The following is a 22,156-nucleotide window of genomic DNA, read 5'->3' on the forward strand; positions in this document are numbered from 1 at the left end:
CCAGAAAATGGCAGAAAATACAATTGAAGAATTAATAAAAAATTGTTAGTATTAAAAAAGGGTTAAATAAACAATTCGGTATTGTTATGGGAAGTCTCCTGAAGAGAACCAGAGTTTTCCGATCGAAAAATATTGATTTTCAAGAATTCCATACCAGTTCTACGAAAAGTTGTTTTTTTTTCCATATAAAATACATGAAACATTTTGAGTGCTTTGAGCGAACTCTAAATATTTTTTGATTTCAAAATAAAAAAGTAGGTGTATACTTTCTTCGACATAGAACAATCCTAGGGGGTGGGAGCATAAAATTTCCGACTGTACATATATTGGACCACCCTAATGTGCATACGTAGATACGTGTGTATATATGTACCTATTTATGTATGTATGTACATATTTAGGCATGGGTAAGCGTGTGCCCGTTAATGAATATTCAAAAAGCAATTAAGGGTTTCTAATTAAAACAATGGAATGGGAGAATTTATATTAATTTTTAAAACAAACAATATAATTAGCAAAATCAGAAATTAAATAATAATGAAATGAAAGGAAATGTAAACATAAAGGGAGAGGGGGATGGTGCATAGGTAGACCATGCAAAGTATTCTAAAGGTCTCAAGCGAGCAGCGTTGATGAGAATAATGAAAGGTCAATAAAGTGAAGGTTTCTAGATCCATGCCAATGCCAGTTAATAAGTGGAGTAGCGCTAATGTAATCGTAAAACAAACTTACATATAGATATTAAATAAAAATATGCAATGCATCGCAAAAACGTTAAACACAAATATTCTCTTTTAATTCCAAACTGCAAACTATTATTTTCCCACATGCGAGTGCCATATTTTTTGAATTTTGTTTTTCGGTTGTTTTGAAAATGAAAAATACTTATTTTAATATATTCATAGAAGCAAATATAAGCACTAAACTATGTATAAATGTAACTTTAAGTCTAAAATAAACGAATATTCTCTACGGTCATAGCAATTTCTGGTATGGCTAGGGTTACCACCGTACTATAATATATAGTATTGTACTGTTTTTCCGGTCGGCGTACTATATATATACTGTTGGAAAAAAATATAGTACGCAAAAATACTATATTTCTTCAATCATAAATATAAATATATTTCAGTAATTTGCACGAAAAATTTTTTATTAAAATGGATGACCTTTATTCTGAAATAACAATATTAAATGAAATATTCTTTAAAGTAAAAGGTCATTGTGAGTTTTTAAGCAAAAGAGGTTATAATCAAAGCAGGTAACATAACTGAGAAAGAATTAACAAAAATACTTAAAATAATTTCATTTTCCATCAGTTAAAAATCGTTTTTCCTTTTTCTTTAAAATAAAATACTATATATATTTGAAGTGTACTATATTTATTTAAATTTTTTTGAAAAGTACTATAAATATCTTAGAATATGTTGGCAACCCTAGGTATGGCGCTCATTTTAATGATTTCAATTTAAAAGTATTGAAAATAAAGCAAATCCAAAGCAAACGTTGAAGTTTAGGAAAATATATTTATGGAATTCAAATTATATCTCAGAAGATGGCCAATGTTTGCGTCAGATTTTAAGTAAATCAGCCGTTTCGCAATGAAAAATAACTTGTCTTTCGTAGATAGTCTTGCCATGTTTCGTTCAATCGCATATTAAATTCACCTGGACCTTTTAAATTGGTGGAAACCACCTTCCAAACATATTTTATAAGTAAAGCTTACATTAGCTTCTCTAATTTCTAAAAATGTGGCAGCCCTCGTCAAAGTATTTCAGAATTAAGGCCTACATAAACTTTGCTCATTTTTACTTAACTGGTCAATTAAATTGAGTTTGAATTTGTAAATAGATGGCAACCCTATTCAAAATATTTTTGAAATAAGTTGTTTTCGAGCTCTTTATGTATGGTCTCTCATTTAATTGAACCGACACTTTCTAACTATAGGGAACTCTCCTCAAAAAACCGCCCTAACTTGTCACTAAAATTGATTTTGAATTTCTAAACACATGGCAACCCTCTTCAAAAATATTTTCGCAATAGAACTTTTTTAAAAATGTCATTTTACAACCATATTAAAATATTTACTTTAACTTGTAAATTAATCGATTTTGACTTTTTAACTGTTCAAAAATATTTTCGAAATACACCCACATTGTTGTACTATTTTACTTAACATACTAATTATTTCATATTAACTTTTGAAAAGGTAGCAGCTATCTTAAAAAATTCAATTCATTAGTCCAGGTTGCAACCTATCTAAATTCCCACACAAGCTTTCACATTTTAAATATTAGTAAGATTAAGATTTTGCTGTTTGAAAAATTATTGTGGCTTCTTTGTTGCAAAGCTATGTTTACTTATAATTAAAAAAACATCAAATAATTAAGTAAACTTATAGCTAAGCTGCATATTTTGTTATATTTACATAAGTACACATGAACTTGAAACAGTTCCTTTTACTACACGAAAACTAGATTATATGCGTAACTAAATACATATACTACTGACAGCGGTAAGCCTAAGCAGCTTTGTTCTATTAGCCAGCTTATTTGCTTCTCCTTCTCACAATAGCTTACTTCCAAATGGCTGCTACTGTTGCACGCTCAAAACAGCTTCCTTTCATTATGCTAACACTAAATTATGTACAAACATATGTACAATATTTTCACCTCTCTTTATCTGCGTAAATATTTCCCGGACTCCTACTATGATTTTCATATTTCCCATCACTTGGTTTGCTTCTCTTGTTTGCCTCCCCATTTCATGTAATAATGCTTTTTGATATGCGTTTCTCGCCTAATAACAATCATTCATCAGCCACTTAACTTTTATTTGATCCGATTTGTGTGTCGTACGCTACTTTTGGCTTTCTCTTTTTATTTTTGCGCTACTTTTCCTTTTGTTCATAAATAACTGCAGTGATTTTGTTCCTTTCTTAGATTGTAGTCGCATTTCACTACGAAAATTCTAATCTCATATCGTAACCTACTTTTATCTGGCGTTGATTTAATTTCGAAAGGGAATTTGAACGAATTTGTTGCTTGATTTATAACAAAGTTGGTTTAATTTTTAGGTAAAAGAGAACTGAAGAGACGTACTTCTAGCTTCCCATGGAGAAATTCGACCAAGTACCATAATCTCATAACCACAAAATCGCATCTTATTAGATTTAGAGCCGTTTTCACAGTGGAGAATTAACTCAGATTCGGCAGTTAACTTCCTAATCGTGTACTGAAAATCTTCAGTAATTTTATGTATTCATTACCTAGGCCTAGGAGCCTTTCCCTAGGCTCCTCCAAACCTGTTTCAAAGATGGATTTCGCTGCTCTGTCTTAAGTCAACTCTTTAAAGTTTTAGCTGAAGCATTTGCGTACGGGTTGTGCCCATGCTTTGTTATGGTCAGCGTCTGGATACCTACTCTGAAATTCTTGAAGGCTTCGATTACGTTCCTGATTACACGGATTATTGTGTCTGTGAAATGGTTCCAAGCACCTTTTTCTGTATTAACATTCTGTCAAGGGCAGAATTGGTGGTGCGAGGAGGCTGTAGAGGGTCAGAACTTGAGGGAATGGTTTCTCGCAGGAGCTGACCATCAATATCAAGAATAGGCTTCCAGACTTCTGTAGCATTTTTCCATCAGAAGTACCTGCCGTTAAAGGAGTAGTAGTAATAAAAATCAATAAAGAAGTACGCCATCCTAATGACCAGCTGCGAATAAGTTAGTAAAATTTCGGATACGCAGTTTTGTAGCCCTTTCAATTTTGTATAATAAAGTCCAATTGGAGCAAAATACCGTTGATTTTTGGCAGTTTTTTGTTGATGTCGTTATGGAAGAAAATGCATAACACTGTCAACAAAAAAAAAGAAAAATTGCCAAAAATCAACGGTATTTTGCAGCCAACTAAAAGTTGATCTATTATACAAAAGTTAAATAGGCTATAAAACTGCATATCCGGAAATTTTCTAAAAATAGTATAAATAAGGTGAAATCAGCACGACACTCTCTACTAGGCAGTCTAGCTTTCCATAGCCTAAGGTACACTGGAGAATTTATATTAGCCGTTTACGAAGCTTTATAATTGTTTTGCGGCCTTTCACAGAATGAGTATTGGTTACCGCTCAAAATTACGTAGTACTTATCGTAAAAATAACTCCCAAGTCATTTACGTATCCTACAGGAAACGATCACTTAAACCTACCCTACACTAAGCCAAAAGTACAATGGTTTTTTTAGCCAAGTTATTGTTCGTTTTTTCATGGTAAATACACCGATTGTAAAAAATTTGATTTAAGTTGAACATTTGAAAACTCATTTGTATGTCTTACTGTAGCTGCCTGCTGTTATTTGTTGACTTCCAGCAGTTTCGAGTACGAATGCCGTCAGCGGCAAAACATATTTTTTTTATTTATTTTTATTTTTTGTTTTTCTTAATTACGAAAAAGTATATGTGAAGTGCAGAACATAATCGTATACAAACGAAAAAATCTACAACCAAAAGTATGGTTAATATAAACAAAAGTGCGGTTTATATTACCAAATCATTGTTGAAAATATCAACCAAAGCATTGTTAACATAAACCAAAAATAACAATGATTCCTTTTCAGGTTTGAATTTGGTAATGTTAACCAGTTTTTAGTTGATTTTTTCTCAGTGTAATCCAATGGCTCGACAACCTGAATAAGATTTGTGTAACTATTTATGAGATTATTCTACACTAGAAGGCTAGAATAATTAGCTTGGAACTTCTCGTAATGAATCATGGCGACAGTTTCTTCGTATGCTAATGATAATATCGTAAACATGGATGCTGAGAGAAAAGTTGTCTTGCATGGCTACACTGTTAATATATCGACAAAGAATGGGCCAAGGAGCACGGCCGAAGCAAGGCAAATCTTTCATTTATATTTCCTCCCTGACATGTATCCTAAGAGTTATTCCCAGTGCTTAAGATTAATTTACTCTTTAACAGATAACAAACTCAGTAATCGCCAAAAATTAATTACAGTTTAACCTTTATACTCATTTCGTATATTTAATCCAACCATACTTTTATCATCTTCTTATTTCCCATAGTAACAAGCGGGTGGCGAAATGCAATCGACTGATTCTGGAGATGGAGCAAAAAACTTCAATCAGCACATCACCAGTCACTTGGCATCAACATCCACAGCGGGAGCAACAGCAGCAGCAGCAGCAGCAGTAGCAGCAACAACTACAACGATAAACGACGCGACCACATCATTCAGCACCACACCCGCAATACAGAACAACAAAAGCAAAGCACTCAATCACGATACACCCAGCAAGAATCCCTTCAAGCAAACAACAGCTCCGTGGAGCAGCGATCAAAGATTAGCGCAACAACAACAACAGAATGGCCGCAACAACACTTACAGGAACAGCGCTCAACATGCTACCGAAGCAGGCGGTGGCATTTTTGGCGTCGGTGGCGCAAATACAACAACGGGAGCAGCATCAGCACAGGCAACACCGACACCAATTTCGAGCACAGATCCGACGGCCATCAAGACGCCAGGGCGACTCTATATGACACCACCACAGCCGCCACCGCCGGATCATTGCCGGCAGGAGGATTACCGCGCCGCCGGGACATGGGCCACCTTCAAGAATTGGATGATCGGTTGGCGCGGTTCACGACAACTCGTCTTGATCATTGTGGCCATTGCGTTGTTATTGGATAATATGTTGTTGACAACTGTTGGTAAGTGAAAGTGTAGACAAACTTAAGAAATTTATGAATTATAAAAATGTTGTCATTCCATACATGTACATATGGTACTATGTACATTAGACCGTGCCACCCTAGAAGCAACTAAAAAAAGTTCCAAGTGAGTCTAAAGAATATTTTCGAGGCAATTTCGAAAGGAATGTTTTTTTTTTTTGTTTTTGACCGAACCGAGGGATTGCCTTTTCACATTTTTGGGTGACACCTCCATTAACAGTTAAAACTATTTTTTTTAATAGTTCTACTGTTATTATATAGATATTTCCTTAGCAAAATTATAATGATTTTTGAACCGATTTAACTTGCCGACATTAGGGTGGCACGTTAGTGTTATAAAAATTAAGATCTGGTGGGTACGTGCAAGAACAGGGTACTTTAGATCGATGAACTTTGGAAAAACAAATTATCTTTGGGCCAAGAACATCGATATATTAAATTTTAAGAACCAACTGTAAATGCCGAAGATATGAAGAAATATGTTAAACGGAGACCCCTATGTTCGGGCAAACAAATTTGTTACCAAATTGTCTTAAAAAATACTTTAGACTCAGGGGTGTACGGCGAACCTTCTTTTCTGGTACGGTATAATCTAGATACATAGTATGAATATTTTTGCCTATGTGCGTGTGTTTAAAATAAGTTTGTTGCTGCTCAAATTTACAATATTCACTTAACGCCTTTATGGTGAACCGCATAAATTATGTGGTTTTTTTCTTTTTACTTCTTTCATTCATTCATTTGCCCTGAGTATTTATCTGCACTCAACGCAGGTCTGCCAGCACGCCAATTTATGCAGCTTAAAAGCACTGTTCAATCACCTGAAAGATGTCCATTTACCGTTACTCGTTACTCTTATTTTCTCTTACCACACTTTCAGTGCTGCCAATTCATGAATAAAATATGCAATACGACGTCTCAGATATGTAGGTGAAAAAAAATAAAAATAATATTATCGCACCACTTAACGTAATGAATGTGCTATCTCGTGATTTTTCTTTAGTAGCACGTCAATTCTTTAATGCTTCGTAATTTGTGGGTTGTTCATAGTCATTAACTGGATTTTTATTTGTGCCAGTGTGTGTGAAAGCAATGAAGTAGAAAAGTGGCGTAGAATGAATTGCGAGAAAGTGTGAGCTTTAATTGCGTGTTGAAGATGTGCAAAAAATTATGTGGCGCTTATAAGGGGGGAAAACGGATCAATACGTGGCTAGACGGGGTGGGAAGTGGAAGGTGGAAGTTGGAAAGAGGCAGTGTTGAACTTATACACAGATGGATCGCAACATGATTAAAAGTTTGATTAAGAGGTCCTTTGCAAGGAGCTCTCTATTAATCCCAAATTTAGGTTTCCAGATCACTTCACGTTTTTCATGTAAATAGTCGGCTTTAAATAAGCAGTCGCTGACCACGCTCAACGGTTGCCTCTGATTATTTGCTAGTCAGACTCATACGGGACAAAGTTGTGTTGCTGGAAACTGCGATGTCGTTGAATTGGCCAGATTAAAATAGAGGATAAATTCTCTTAAGTTTCAGGGTACGATCAAAACTGCTGATAGGCTAGCCGGTCAGGGTACCCTTGGTGAAGCGCAGGTCATCTCTTCGGACATATGTAGGAGTTCCTGTAGCAATCTGTGGACTACTCCTGGACAGAAAGGCTTATAGCCCAACTGTGGCATGCAAAGTCACAAAGTCCTTCTAGCTAGTGCTTGACCGCGAGCGATGAAAAAAATTGTCTGCCGCCGGCTAAGCGCCAAATGTGGGTTCTACTAGGTGTCCTAAACTCGCTGTTTCACAGAAAGTGGGGTTTCCCCAGCATTCACTTGCTGCTTGTACGTTGCTGTACCTAAAACGTATTTTAAAAATGGCATACCTACCAAGTTCTTCCCCGGAAGGATCGTACCATTCCTGGTCCATTCGTCGGATTTGCAGTTACCTTCAATACCTTCGGCATTCAGTGAGAGATCTTGTGTTGTCCACGCAAGAATCTAGGGCCTTCAGGGCTACTTGACTGTCAGAGAAGATAAAGAGCTGCCTCTTTTCCTTTGATCTTCTTACGAAGTGCCGAGTAGTCTCCTGGATAGCCAGCACTGCAGCGGTCAGGAAGCCGAAAAGATGTTTCTAGTCCCAGTCTGACCTTCCATCGAGTTTGGAGCCATAAAAATACATGTTTATACCGTTTCGAATGTTATGTGCCAGGTGCTCCTCGCACAGTGCTGCATAGATCCACTGAACTATCCTAGGTGAGACATCCCGAGATACTACAATCGCCTTTTTATATATGAAGAGCGCTGTTGTGGCTTTCTTAATATTTTTTCATGTTTCCAAACTTCTAGTAGGCTTACTGTGGCTGTCCAAATTTCGATGTTTTGGCAGATGCTTTCTAAAGACTAGAGCTCCATACTCAGCGCTTAAACTCAGCCTGAGTTGCGCCACTTAAATGGTAAATTCTGAAAGGATTAAACTTCTAAAACTACCTCTATCTAAATAAATTCCTATTCAAATTAACCCACATTAAGTGGATTCGCACACCCATAATTTATTACTTTATTATACCGGAGGCAAGTGAAAATGATAGTACTATTAATAGTAAGTCAGCAAAATTTCGAAGAAATCACCTTTAATAAACTAAATAAGTAAAGCCGCACAATATGCATACATACAAAGGTACATACAAGCATATCTGTATAAAAGTATCCCAGAGTAAGTGAAAGGTCGGCTTGACTGCATATTTTAGCAATCCATAAGATGGTGCTAAGTTGATTTAGGATGTGATTTGATTTATGTGCGTAGCGTAACATCTCCGTCGAGCGAAGAAATATAACTTTTACTCTTACTTAAGCAGTGAATGATAATCAGCACCATTAGCCAAAAAGGAAGAATCAAATTTCTTTTTTTCGCATTTTTTTTCTCGCGCGGAAATCTTCTTGTTTTTACCATTGGTCGCTACTTGCACCTTTTCCATTTCCATTCACTGTTAGTTGGAGTTAACTTTTAGTTAGATTTTGAGCTAGCTACGTATAATTACGGTGACCATTCGTGCCGATTTTTGCGGGACAGTACCGATTTTGAGAAAATTATCTCGCTGAATATTTTTTTATATAAGCGCCCCGATTTTAAATATTTGTACCGATTAATCCCGATTTTTAGTGTTTTCTTTATTCATTTATTAAGACTCCCCCTGTACTCTGGTCCAAAAACAATTTTCGTACAAGCGAGGTAGCACTTGTTTATCACAAAGGACATAGAATATATGGGTGCCATAAACATAGCGGGCATCCTTATTAATAAGATAATAATGCAATTAATGAAACTTTAAAAAATAATAATAATACCCTCAAACGAATCGGGGATATGAAAAATAGAATCAAATATAAATAGGGAAGAGACATTTTGGATTTCTCTGGCTATTCCCCTTTCGATTATTTAATATTTATTACTTTTTATGAAACCGTGGCTCGTTATCTAACAAAGACCATTTAAGTTAAAACTTCAAACTTTGTACAAAAATCAGCAAAATTCGACAAATTTTCATAAAAATTTTGAGTTTTTAATTAGATTTCTTAGAAATATTCTGAGTATGCAGTAACCCATTCAATTCAAAGTGCAAAGTTTAGGTAGCTAGTACTTACCGTTGATATTTGGTATTTTTTTGTGTGGAAAATGTTGCTCATAGAAATTGAATTGTTAAAAATAATGTGTATGGAAGAAAATGTGCGAACAAAAAATTGCCAAAACTCAACGGTAAGTCCAAGCTTCTTCCAACTTGCACTTTATTATACTAAAATTTAATGGGCTACAAAACTACATACTCAAAGCGATTCTATAAAATCGGATTCAAATGTTTCAAATTGTGATTTACATGGTTTTTTTTCATATATTAAGTTATAATTTCATAAAAAAATAATAAAAATTTTTAATTTTTTTCTCTTTGTTTTGTTTTAAATAAAACTGTATTATGCATTTTTATTCTAAAAACAAAATTGTATGTTCGGACTCGATGCTTTAGAAATGTCCCGATTTTCGTCCACAGAAATCTGGTCACCGTATGTAAAATACTTTTTACCTCTACTACTATCGTCATTTGTCTTTGCCACTTCAGTGTGTAGCTAGTTATCACAGACACGCATACATAACAAGTAGTATATAAAATACAGATTTTTGTACTTCTGTAGATTCTGAGTTAACTACGCACTGTTAGTTATGTAGAAAAAAGTTGTTGCTTGCTTTGTGGCATTTTCGTTTCTACTCTTTCCTGCCCACTTTTCTTAAGCTCTTTGCATGCTTTGACAGTGACTTCCGTCTTTTGCGGTAACTTGTTTCAACAAGTTGCTTCAATCTAATAGTCCAAAGACCATAGTGTCTGCTAGGGAGTATGTATACGAGTACAGTGTGCTCTGGATAACGCTCACTCACAATATACTTATGTACATACGTAGCAAGAAAGTAGCGCCACAAATCGTATCATTGAATCTGTATAAAATAATTAGAGGTTAAAATGGGAGATTTACTAACATGCCACGAATAAAAATGCATATTTTAACATAAAATATATTAGTTGTAAATTATATCACAAAAAAAATTGATTTTCGGATTCGCGAGAATCGAAAGAAATCGTTTGTGGAAAGAATATGGTCTAAAATAAATCAATATGTCAAACTCGAAATATACATATGTATATGCAAATATATTTCTTATTACAATTAATGCCACAATGGCCGTGATAGATGAGTGTTTAGAGGTCCGGATTTAGTGAAACTCTCAAGGCATTTTCCTTAGTTACGTGGCATTAACATAGGCTACCTTCCGATCTTAGTAAGTACTAGGTGGCGCAGGGGTCGAAATATTTGTCAAAACCATATTTATGATCCGATTTAGCGCAACATATGTATATTGACTACTTGAAAATAGAAAATTTTACAGAAAAATGTACATGCTAGGTGGCGCTGGGATTGATATACTCGGAATTTATGTTGGTTGAGTTAGGAGAGAAACATTTTGAAAAAATGGGTAGGCCAGCCAATAATTTGTCGAGATATTTGAGGAAGTACTACTTGAATCTTGGCCCCTGGATATGCAGAATTTTTATATGTCACGTAAAATAGACTTTAAAGCTGTTGTAGACGAAAGACTTTTTTATGACGCTTTATTATTGTTCATTAAGATTGATAAAATACAAAATTGCGCCAATCGAGCAAAGAGCAATCGAGTGTGACGTGTGAATGAGGTAGTAAAGAAGAATTTCGAAAGAAGTAAATGGTGAAAATAGTGATGTACGGTATCTACTCATCAAATTATGACCGATAGATTTGCTTAATAAATATCTAATTTTCATTTCAAATTTTGGTTATTTGGTTTGATATTTTGCTGAAACTTTGCAGATTTTTTATAATTTTGCACAAAGAATGAAATTTGGATTAAAAATTATAAAACATCCGCAAAGTTACAACTAAATTTTCAAATATTTAATCCGAGTTTGGAAATTTTTTTTTGAATACGCAGTTTTATAGCCCATTAAATTCTGGTATAATAAAATGCAAGCTAGAGTTCTGAAAATCCGATTTAAAAGGTAAAAATATAAATGTAAATTTACGGGTTTTTACATTTTTTTAAAGCCAAATTTCATACTTTGTGCAAAATTCTGTAAAGTTGCAGCAAAATTTACTTCAAGACAATTATTGTCTTCAGTAACCTGTAGTAAAATTGAGCAAGCATTTTTTTCGTAGCATATTTTAACCCCTGAGCTCGTTCCGTAATGAATTTTTCACATTTACATACTTTGAAGTGGCCGCTGTGGTGTAGTGGTTAGGAGTGCGCATTAGCATTCCGTTGTGTCTGGGTTCGAGCCCATGCTTTTCTAGCAATGATTGGCATGGTCCGAAAATTACCGTTAAATATCAAGATGTTTTGATCATTGCAAAAACGTTATTTCTTGATTTTTTTCAACCTGAATTTTTTCCATAATTTTTAAACGTTATAATGCGTTTTAATGATCGATTCAAATCTTTATGATCTAAAAAATTAAATCTGAAAATAACGGTTATAGTAGGATTGAAAAAATAAAAATCCAAAAACAATGATTATTCGAGGTTAAATTACAGTTTGAATTGTAAAGATTATAACCGTTACGATCCCTATTATTTTGAGTTCTTGATCAGTTCATTAATTTTCAATTGTTTCTAATAGAGGAGTATACACTGTACTTTTTACTACACACATACACCTCTATGAGTTATAAATAAGTTTGTGAACTTTTCTTTTGACTTTGTGTAAATATAGTTTTGGAAATATATTTGTGTAAAAAAAAAAACACAAAAAGCCCTGCTTACACCAGCGCAATTCCTTTCCGCTAAATGCCTGTAAAGACGACAATAGAACTTTTAGCCACTTGTTGCTTTGTCAAATGAAAATTCGCTTTACCCCCACAAAAACATACATACAAGCACATCTATGCTAGCAGACGCACTTTTTACATACATTTTTTTAACACTTTGCTATGAATTTGTAATGCCAGCCACTTCAGCTATTTTCAATGCTACTCTCAACTTCGCCTAACAGCTTCCCCCACCACAACACACACACAATATTATCCTGTCGTCCATTTCGATTTCAATGCATCATTTCTACTTGAATGCCAATGATTTTACATTGCTGTTCGGCTATGTGCGTGCTTCAGTGTGTGAGCGCTTGGGGGAATTGGCTGCATGATATTGAGGCGTTCAAGTGTTGCCAATTGCAAACATACTCGTACCTCGGACGATAGCTTGCCATTCCAGCATTTGTAGTTACGGCTCGCCTACGTTACATTCTTACTCTCCTCACCCTTTATAATCTCGTTCGCTCCGACTCTGCCCACTTTTGACCAACTCAAGTAGTTGGCTGTGGCGCTTTAACAGTGCTGTCCGTTTCATTATGTCTAACCACTTGACATAAGTACTTCACTTTCCGATTCGATTTACTGTCACGACAAATGAACTGGCCTTTGGACTCCTCCGATTTGGTGCATGGAAAAGTGTGTTTGTATGTACTATACTTAATGCTGCATGCTGACTGTTTCACATGCATACATTTATGTGCTATACATACGGTGACCATTCGTCCTGTATTATACGGGAAACACATGTGTAGATGGTTTCTGAAGTTATAATAATTTTGCATCAGCAATAGAGCAGCTGATTTTACTTTTGTCGAGTTTTTCGCCTTTAAATAAAGGAAATGCGCACAGCTTGATGTTTTTTCTCGGGTACAATTACTTGTCCAATAAGCCGTGGTGTGGAGAGGCAATTTTCAAATTTTGTGAAGGGAGAATATATTCATTAGGTGAAACTACGGCAAACAAATTTTGCTGATTGTATGAGGGATTGCTTATTCAGCATGAGAAACTGCAAATAAGGAGGCTACCATGAGAATGTTGTAAAAGTAAAGAAGTTCTCAAAGATGGTGCTTGGCCGAAATCCGAGTCTGAAAATAATCCGTTGGATACCCAGGCCCGTCGGGAAGGGGGAAAAGGGGTGAATCCCCCCAGGCCCGGACTTTTTAAGGGGCCTGAAATATCAGTACCATAACTCGTTATTATTATTTTTACAATGTATTTCCTCCTTCGTTATAGCTTTTATTATAAATATATTCCGATTCATGCTGATTGTTTCTGACTCTATACATTAAAGAAAATGATTACACGCTTTTAAATTAATACAATTTATCTTTAGGGGTCCGTGATTTTTTGTCCGGGCCCCCGAATTTTCTCTCTGTGGATACCACTCGTGCTTCAAAAGTAGTCGGATATTTTATCGTGTTTTCCCGCGTAGGAATGTTTGTGGCAAATTTTGCGGATAAAAATCCCGAGAACAAAGTACAAAGTTATGGAAAAATATTCGACAAATGTGTGATGTTACAACTGAATATTTATGTGCTGCTTTCACAAAAGATCGAATTCAGCATAGGGCCGATTGAAAAAGGTTTTAAAATCCTCTAGCTTTTGCGGGAAAAAAGCAAAATTTTTTTTGTCCCGCATTCGGCAGCCATAAATATGGTCACCGTAGCTATACATATAAATTTGTATGAAGAAACATGTGAAGCGTGTTTGTTTAATTGATTTCCTCATCCCCTCCTCAGTTAAACGCTCATCCATCTCCGGAAGCTTGAGTGTTAGATTGCTTAGCTCAACCGTAGCGCCGTCGGAAGTGCGTGGATGGCTAATAACTCAGACAAATACCACTCTAAGTTTATTTAATGTGTGTATGTTCATAGTGAAAGGCCGTATAATGGGGCGTCTATATATTTATTACTTTTAAGCATACAAACTCCTGCATATGTACATAACTTTAAACGGCGGTTACGATATAATTGGTCCTCCAATTATATGTTGACTGCAATTGATTTGATTGTGCGTGGATTTGATTAGTACTTCTCTGTGTACACAAATATACGCTATTTGAAAGTTGCCGACAAGTAATGCAGCAAATATTTAGTTTACATTTACTGAACATTTAACTTTTTTTGTCTCTCTTGCACATTTCCCACCTGACGTATGTAGTGGAGGACGTCTCAATTCCAGTTCCTCTTCTACATCGACTGCATATCCAATGTTTCGTAACTCGCTGTATCGTTATTCCGTTATCTTAACCCTTATTCAGCGCTATAGGTCTCTCTGTATGAAAGTAAGTCACTTTGCCTTTGTCTACAAAGACAATCTACTTAGGCGTATGAGTTTTGCGAGGATCCCAAATTTAAAGTATTTCACAGAGTATAATCGAAGATGTCTAGACTCTAAAATACTAATAATAGATTGGTGTTTGTAGTGCTCAGAATGAAGAGAGAAGTCGGTTAAGCCATGACTATATGTGTCCGTCGTCCGTACGTGGGCACGATAACTCAAACAAAAATTTAGATATCTCAAAGAAATTTGGTACGCAACAACTACGAAATTTCCGTAAATTCTTGAAAACAATTTTGGCATAAAATAAAACAATTATGACATTTTTTGTATATGGGCCTACTTCTGTTAAAATGCTATATCTCACCAATCCCCACCACACTCGGTACGAACATCACTTACAGTCTGGCTAAGATATTTATTGAAAATCTTTGAAATCGGGTAGTACTCAACTAATGGCGTACATCTCCAATAAAACAGTTCGTAATTCACGGAAACACGAAAACTGCGATAAATCTGTAACTACTAAAGCGATTTCACTCAAAACAGACATTTGCAATAATCTCAAAGCAAAAAATGAGATTAATATAACTTTTTGGAAAATGGGCGTGTCGCCGCCTACTTATGACCACAAGTACATATATATATAGCGACTCATAAAAGTGGTCATGTGTTGATTTTAACTTTATGGAAAATTTAGGAAAATTCATCAAAATTTCAATCTTCTTAATTTGAATCTTTTGAAAATTGTTGGGTATGCGGTGCGAGCGATTTGCAAGACTTTAAGAGCAGCTCACATCAGGCCGTAATTTTATGTCCCCGCCACACAGTGGTATTTGGTCCCCATTTCGTGCCCATAAACCCAAAAATAAAGTATCGATTTTAGGGTATTATTCTCTTTGGTTGGCTAAAATGATGTTTTAGCTAACAAAATATGTCCAAAGATGTAAAGCTAAAGATTAAAAGACACCATAAGCCTTAGGAGCGATCGATTTTAATTTTGTAAAATGTGTATAGAGTATAATTTAAAATTTTTTAATGTCTTCAACTTATTAGTATTTAATGAAATATTCAAGTGGATAATAAAAATAACAATAAACAATTAAAAAAAAGTCATAAGTCTCTTTCTCCATGTTTCACCAATAAAAAATGTATGCTTGTTTCAAGATAATTATATTTTAAACTATATTACTAAATATTGATTCCGACCGTGCCAAAAATTTTGCTTAAGGCGCGATTTTTGACTATATAATATTGAAAGTTTTTCTGTAGATGAATTTTTTAAATTAATTTTTCGCAAACCAATTTCATGTAAGATATACTTAAACATGATTATGTTATAATTCAATAGCGTTTTTATATAAAAATTTTAAAAACAAATTATTTTAATTTCAGAATCGAAATTCTGGATCCCGTAAACTCTTAAATCATATAATAATAAGCCATTCCCATTATTACTTTTAACATCAATTATTGTGTTTAAGATTTTAGGCGCCATTTTAAATCGGGTTATTTTTCCTTCAGATTCGAATTCAGCGACCTCAAAAGCACTTGTAAAACTGAATTCATGTGAATATACTCATTTTTTAAATAAATGCGCACAAAATGGGTATCAAATATCACTGTGCGCCACCTTTCACCAATTATCAATTCTCCTACTTTAAATATTGCAAACACTTCCGATTGAAGGACCGCTGCCATTGAACCTAAAACCCAAGAGAGATACATACGCCTCTAAGCTCTGGAATGTTGAGTCCTTCCAATTTTCTCTACCGCGTAAGGGTTGTCATACTGGGGTTTATAGCAAGACCCTGCAAAGTGCACCGTTCATCTATCTGTTATGTCAGTCGATTTCATAATTTCCTCTTCAATACAACACGGCAAGAAATATTTCTTGTCTGTTTTGTTTCCACGTATTGCTTAACTTAGCTCAACTAAATATGGCATACAAAATTTTACACTTTTGAGTTAATTTATTTTTCTCTCATTTAATCACATTTACACAGAAAACAAGATAGCAAATTTTATTCAGCTTTATCATCAGATATCTTACAGAGCGAAAAATAAAAAGTTTTGAAGTAAACGTGCACGCGTTTTTATGAATGGATGAGCACATTTTTTACTTGAATAAAATTTATTTTAAGTAACACCAGCGGTAGTTTAACTAATTTTTGATGCTCGTCAGTAATTATTTTTCTCACAGAAAAAATAAACAATGTATAGTCTTTACAAATTGTCAGCTGTTGCTTTCGCTCCCGGTATCTCTGCCACATCGATAGTTTCCGCTTTATCCAAAGATCGTTTATGCCCCTCGGCTTTGTTAACTTCTTCTGCACCATTTTCCGCCGTTTCCGATGCTCTATCCGCTGACTCCGGCACATTATCTTTGGCATCGTCCTCAGCAGTAGCAGTAGAGGAGCTACTGGCTTTTCCGCCGCCACACGAAAAATATGCGTTGATTTGACGTTGTAACGCTTCCTTATTCACGCCCGTCTCCAATATTTGTCTGTGTATCATGTGACTATAACGTTTTTCGAAACTACGTTGATGTGGTAAAATATTAGGAACAGTTGAGCGCCGCTTTTCGGGACTCAAGGACGAACTGCTCACCTCACCTTCCATGCTGTCGTCCGACATGATTTTTGTGAAATTAATTTATGTAATTAAGTTGTAGCCTTAACAAAAGTTATTTTTAGATTTTATTACTTATTGATCTCAATCGCGTATATAGTATTTTTTTTCTTCGTTTTTTGCTACTAAAATTGATGTTAAGATTTTTGCTGCACTTAGCAATTTTGCGTCGCTTTTATTTTGTGTCGTCTGTTCAAAGGCACCGCAAATACTCGAATAAAACTTAATTTTCTGAAAACAACACATTTTGCTCCGCATTGAGCGCCACTAAAACAACAATCACAATGTCGTCCTTCTCCTATACCCTATACCCGAATGCAGCAGAAAGTCAACCACTTTTGTTGCGCATTTTGGACATGACATTTGAGGGAATTATTAAGCGGCATAATGCAATAGGCTTGACAAAACTACATACATATGAATCCGTACATTAGTGTGGTCCAAAAATAAAAGGAAAGTCGGATTTTTAATGCTCTCACCCTCTAGGATTGGTTTACATCGAAAAAAGTATACCCCATTTTTTTTATTTTGAAATCAAAAAATATTTAGAGGTCGCTCGAATCGCTCAGAGATTTCCATGTATTTTATATGGGAAAAAACTTTTCGTAGAAATGGTATAGGAATCCTGAAAATCAATCTTTTTTGATCGAAAAACTCAGATTCTCTTCAGTAGAGTTTCAATAACAATACTAGTTGGGTTTATATAACCATTTAATATTTACGATTTTCTAATGCTGTCCCCTTGCATTTTTCGCGGTTTTGGAGGGTTTTCAACGGACCTATTTATAAATTATAGTTACTATGAAAGAATTTTTAAATAAATAATTGAGTATTATTATTGTGAGTTTCCTGCAGAGAAACAGAGTTTTCCGATCGAAAAATATTGATATTTCAGAATTCTATAGCATTTCTACGAAAAGTCCTAGGGGGTGAAAGCATAAAAATTTCGACCTTACTTTTTTTAAATGCATTTTTCGACCAACCTAATGTACATATATATGTACAAATATATATATATGCGTATGTATGTATTACCAGCCCAACAAAACAACAAACTACTTTCTGATGAGCCACAATACAAAAGACGAACTACCAATCATTGATGACGAAGTTGGTGACTTTAGAAAGCACGAAAGCGAAAAAAAGCATTATGACAATGGTAATTTCATACTCATACCAAAAACTCTACATACGACTCAGATTTAAATTACCGCTGTATATTAATATCACAATTCATAGGCTTGTAAGCCTAAACATGTGAATACGTATGTGTAGAAAGAAATTGTATGGGTATTTATTGCGTCGTCTAGTGTTTGCATAGATCGAAAGGTCACCCAACTTTTGTGTTTAAATAATGTAAAAAACCAAACAAAAGTACCCACGCAACAACCGCTGAGAGCTACTCTAGGTGGCAAGTCTCAGGCTTTATCACGAAAAAAAAATTATTTATGTGGAAGATTTATTTTCAAGAGCTAAATATGGAACCCAATTTTTGGTTACACTGGTAGAAAAAAAATATATAAGCATAAACTTGGCAACCCATTTATGAAAAAAATAATATTATTTATAAGTAAATAGGGGTATTCTTGAAGTCTTTCAAAGCCCTTGCACGTTGCACGGATTGCTTGGTAAAAACCGGTTTTCCTTTGGGACAGCTTTAGAAACCGTACAATCCGTGCACCATGCAAGGGCTTTGCAAAACTTCGAGAATACCCCTAACGACATGCTTAGCTCAAACCTTTCTGCTACTATTTTTACATAAAAATTTAAAAGTCGTTAGAAAATTTTTATAACTAAAATTTTTTATATGAAAAATTTAGATTTAAAAAACGTAGATATAATAAAAAGTCAGACGTTCGCAAAAGCAAAATTTTGTTTAAATTTTGTTTGTTTGTTTTTTTTTTTGTATACTGAATAATTCATATAAGCGCTTCATTAAATAGATGGCATAACTTTCTTTCATAATATTTTTCTGCAAGTATTACCTAAGCTCTTCAAAACGCAAAAAAAAGTGCTGATTTTTTAGTTTCATATATAGAGATCCATTTGTAAATGTCTATTCAAAAATATCAATTTTAGAATTTCAAATTTGCTTGCTAAAATATTTCTTCCATTAAATTTTTTTTAATAATTGCATGAAAGTCTTAAAAAAACAACTACGAATTTTTTAAACTATACGTTATAGACTATAACAAAAAATTTATGAAAAGATATCGTTTGAAATCGTATGCATTTATAATAAACATATGGCAATCCTACTCAAATCAGTTTAAAAAATATTTGTATCCTCATAATTTTTGGTTTGTTGGCAGTTCTTATTCACGAAATGACTAACAGCTTCAAACTTTCTTCTCATACAAATACTTGAACTCGTGTAAAGAAACTATACTTATGCAGATTTACACATACATATATGTATGTACGTACATATTAACATACATAGACATAAGGACACGCGTCAATATGTCGCTGTGTTTTGGCCTTTCACCCTTCCATCCAATTAAGCGGAAAAAAATCCACAATCAACAAGCGCGCGCGCGCTACCACCGAGGCACATTGTCGTCAGTGAAGTTGAATAATTTTGTTTTGTATAACCACAAAACTGGCAACAACAACAAAATTCAAATACAATTACAAGAAGCGCATTTGTCAGTTGTGACAGTGAATTTATTGGCAGCTGCTTTTTTTTGCTTATTTAAAACACTATTGTGCTTTGTTTCATTTATTTTTTGCTGTTTTGTTTGTTTGTGATGCCTACCTCAAGGCGCTGTGCCACAACTTTGCATGCCAATTATTTATAACATTTTGACAGCTTTCGAAATTTAATAACAACACTAAGAGTGGCAAAGCGCGTGACCTATTCATATGATAACCTACTTACATACATATGTACATACATAGAGGCAGATGTACGTACATATACATACATATGTGTATATACAGAGTATTGCACATATATAAGTATCTTTGTATTTACATATGTATATCACATAAACGAATATATGTATATATATACTGATATTTCGAAATAGCAAAGTAGGCACCTACATATGTACCTTTCAAGAACAAGTATGTATATTAGCGTGGCCCAAAAACAGTAAAGTCGGTATTTTAATGCCGGCACCGTCCAGGATTGTTCTAAACCGAAAAAATATACCCCTAAAATACTTTTCGTACAAATGGTAAAAAATTCTTGAAAATCAATATTTTTCGATCGGAAAACTCTGGTTTTCTTCAGGAAGCTTCCAATACTAAAATGTTACAATGAAAAAATGGTTAAAGGAACAATTGAGTATTATTATTGGGAATCTCCTGAAGAGCAACAGAGAGCAGAAAGAGACAGAAAATATTAATTTTTAAGAATTCTACACCATTTCTGCGAAAAGTTGTTTTCCCCATATAAAAAACATAGAAAACTTTGTGCGCTTTGAGCACTCCCTAAATTTTATATCTCAAAACAAAAAATAGAGGTCTATTTTTTCGGTATACAACAATCCTGGTGGGTGACGGCATTAAAGTTCCGACATAACTTTTTCACATGCATTTTTGGACCACCCTAATGTGCATAAATAAATAAATAAATAACCTTGTGGCTGATTTTCTTTTGTTTCCTAGATTCATATACACATATACATATGTACATATTTGTATGGCTGTGTACACATTTGCATCGCCCTTTATGTCCCCTGCCATATTGTGGTTACGTATACGCCCTGAAGTGCAATTGTTCGAATAACTACTACAAAACACTAGATTTTCAAATTTTTATAAAATACTTGTAGACAAGTAAATAAAATTAAAAATGTCTGAAGTCGAAAAAAAACTCTTGGTCGAACGCAGGGGTCGCCTTTTAAGATTTTTCGTCATATCTTCGGCATTTAACGTCGGATCTAAAAGTTTAATACACATATCTATGTTCATTCATATCCATATTTAAGAAAACTTATTTTTTTTCAACACTGATTTTGCTTCCAGGCACTCGCTAAGTTATCTGGTCATAGTTTAATGTTCTCTGAAGAGCCGTGCAATTGTTAGCCAGCCCAATTTTATCTAATCTAAGCTCGGTTGGCCAATGGACATAGGCTAGGAAATCTTTATTTAGTTTGAATAGAACGACAATTAAGATCAACCTTTCGCCGCCGAGAGAGAATAGATTTTGATCATGAGTTATGTGGAATAAAATGCGGAACACAATCTAGGAAAAAAAATCTAAAAAATCAACAATAATTTTTAACGACTTGTATCTTACACTTTATTGCACTTAAATTGCATGGGCTACAAAACTGCATACTAGAAAATCTTATACACATTTTGAATAAAAAGTTTGAAATTTTGATAAATATTTTTTGAAGTGTGATTAGTGTTTGTGAACTTTGTGAATGCTTTGAAACTTTTATTTATATGATTTCTGTTATAGATCGAACCATGATAAAAACATAACAAGGTGAAACAATTGAGGGGCAGTCTGACATTTGCCTGCAATATAATTTAAAAATTCTAAACTCAAACTCACACACATTCTCATTTTCAATCTCAAACAACAACAATTGTGAACAATTTCAAATTTTTTATTCCAGAAAAAAAATCATGGCCGACGAATTGAATGAATTTGCCTTGTAATGTTTTGCAAAAATTATTTATTGCGGATGCCGGTCGAATACCCATCCAGTAAGAATGTTTGTTCGGAAAAAATGTTTGCTTAAGGCGGCAAGCACCTATAAATGGGCGTGGAAATTTTAGGGCCAAAGTTAAAATATTTAAATAGATTTTATTGTGGATTTTGGTAGAAAAGCTATTCACTCACAACGTTTGTTCCGCAACCTTTTTTTAGAAGAGAATAAAGTATTATTCAGAAAGTGCCCTAAAACCACAGCTTTATTTGTATGAAGAATTTTGATTATGCTCCATATTACCGAAGTGTTTGTCGCCTTTTCTTGGGACATTCGACTTTTAAAATCTGGTTCGGCTACGATTTAGGGGTCGGCGAAACGTTTTGGAAAATCGGGGGTTTTCAATTTTTACCGTTTTCGGCCTACACACCCCCTAAAAATTAACGATATATGTATCTAAATTGCATATAATTCTCAAACAGAACCATAATCATTAAAAAAGTTCGTATACATT

General features: G+C 34.4%; 2 protein-coding genes across 2 annotated transcripts in view; one reads left to right on the forward strand and one right to left on the reverse strand.

Annotated features, from left to right (window-relative positions):
* The window catches only part of LOC118744668 (synaptic vesicular amine transporter), a 130,645-nt gene that overhangs the window by 7,794 nt on the left and 100,695 nt on the right, over positions 1–22,156 (forward strand). The window contains 1 exon segment of the mRNA XM_036477843.1: positions 5,079–5,727. Within this exon segment, the coding sequence (XP_036333736.1) occupies positions 5,097–5,727 (631 nt within the window). The 5' untranslated portion in view covers positions 5,079–5,096.
* On the reverse strand, positions 16,454–17,408 carry LOC118744670. The gene has a single exon (XM_036477845.1). The coding sequence runs from the start codon at positions 17,036–17,038 to the stop codon at positions 16,628–16,630; it is 411 nt and encodes a 136-aa protein (XP_036333738.1). The 5' UTR covers positions 17,039–17,408; the 3' UTR covers positions 16,454–16,627.

The sequence above is a fragment of the Rhagoletis pomonella genome, unplaced genomic scaffold, assembly GCF_013731165.1.
Source record: "Rhagoletis pomonella isolate Grant_MI unplaced genomic scaffold, Rhpom_1.0 Rhpom_scaffold_00008, whole genome shotgun sequence".
In the NCBI taxonomy this organism is placed as follows: domain Eukaryota; kingdom Metazoa; phylum Arthropoda; class Insecta; order Diptera; family Tephritidae; genus Rhagoletis; species Rhagoletis pomonella.

Coding starts and splice junctions, on each gene's coding strand:
- LOC118744670 (XM_036477845.1), bottom strand. CDS start 17,038: ATGTCGGACGACAGCATGGAAGGTGAGGTGAGCAGTTCGTCCTTGAGT.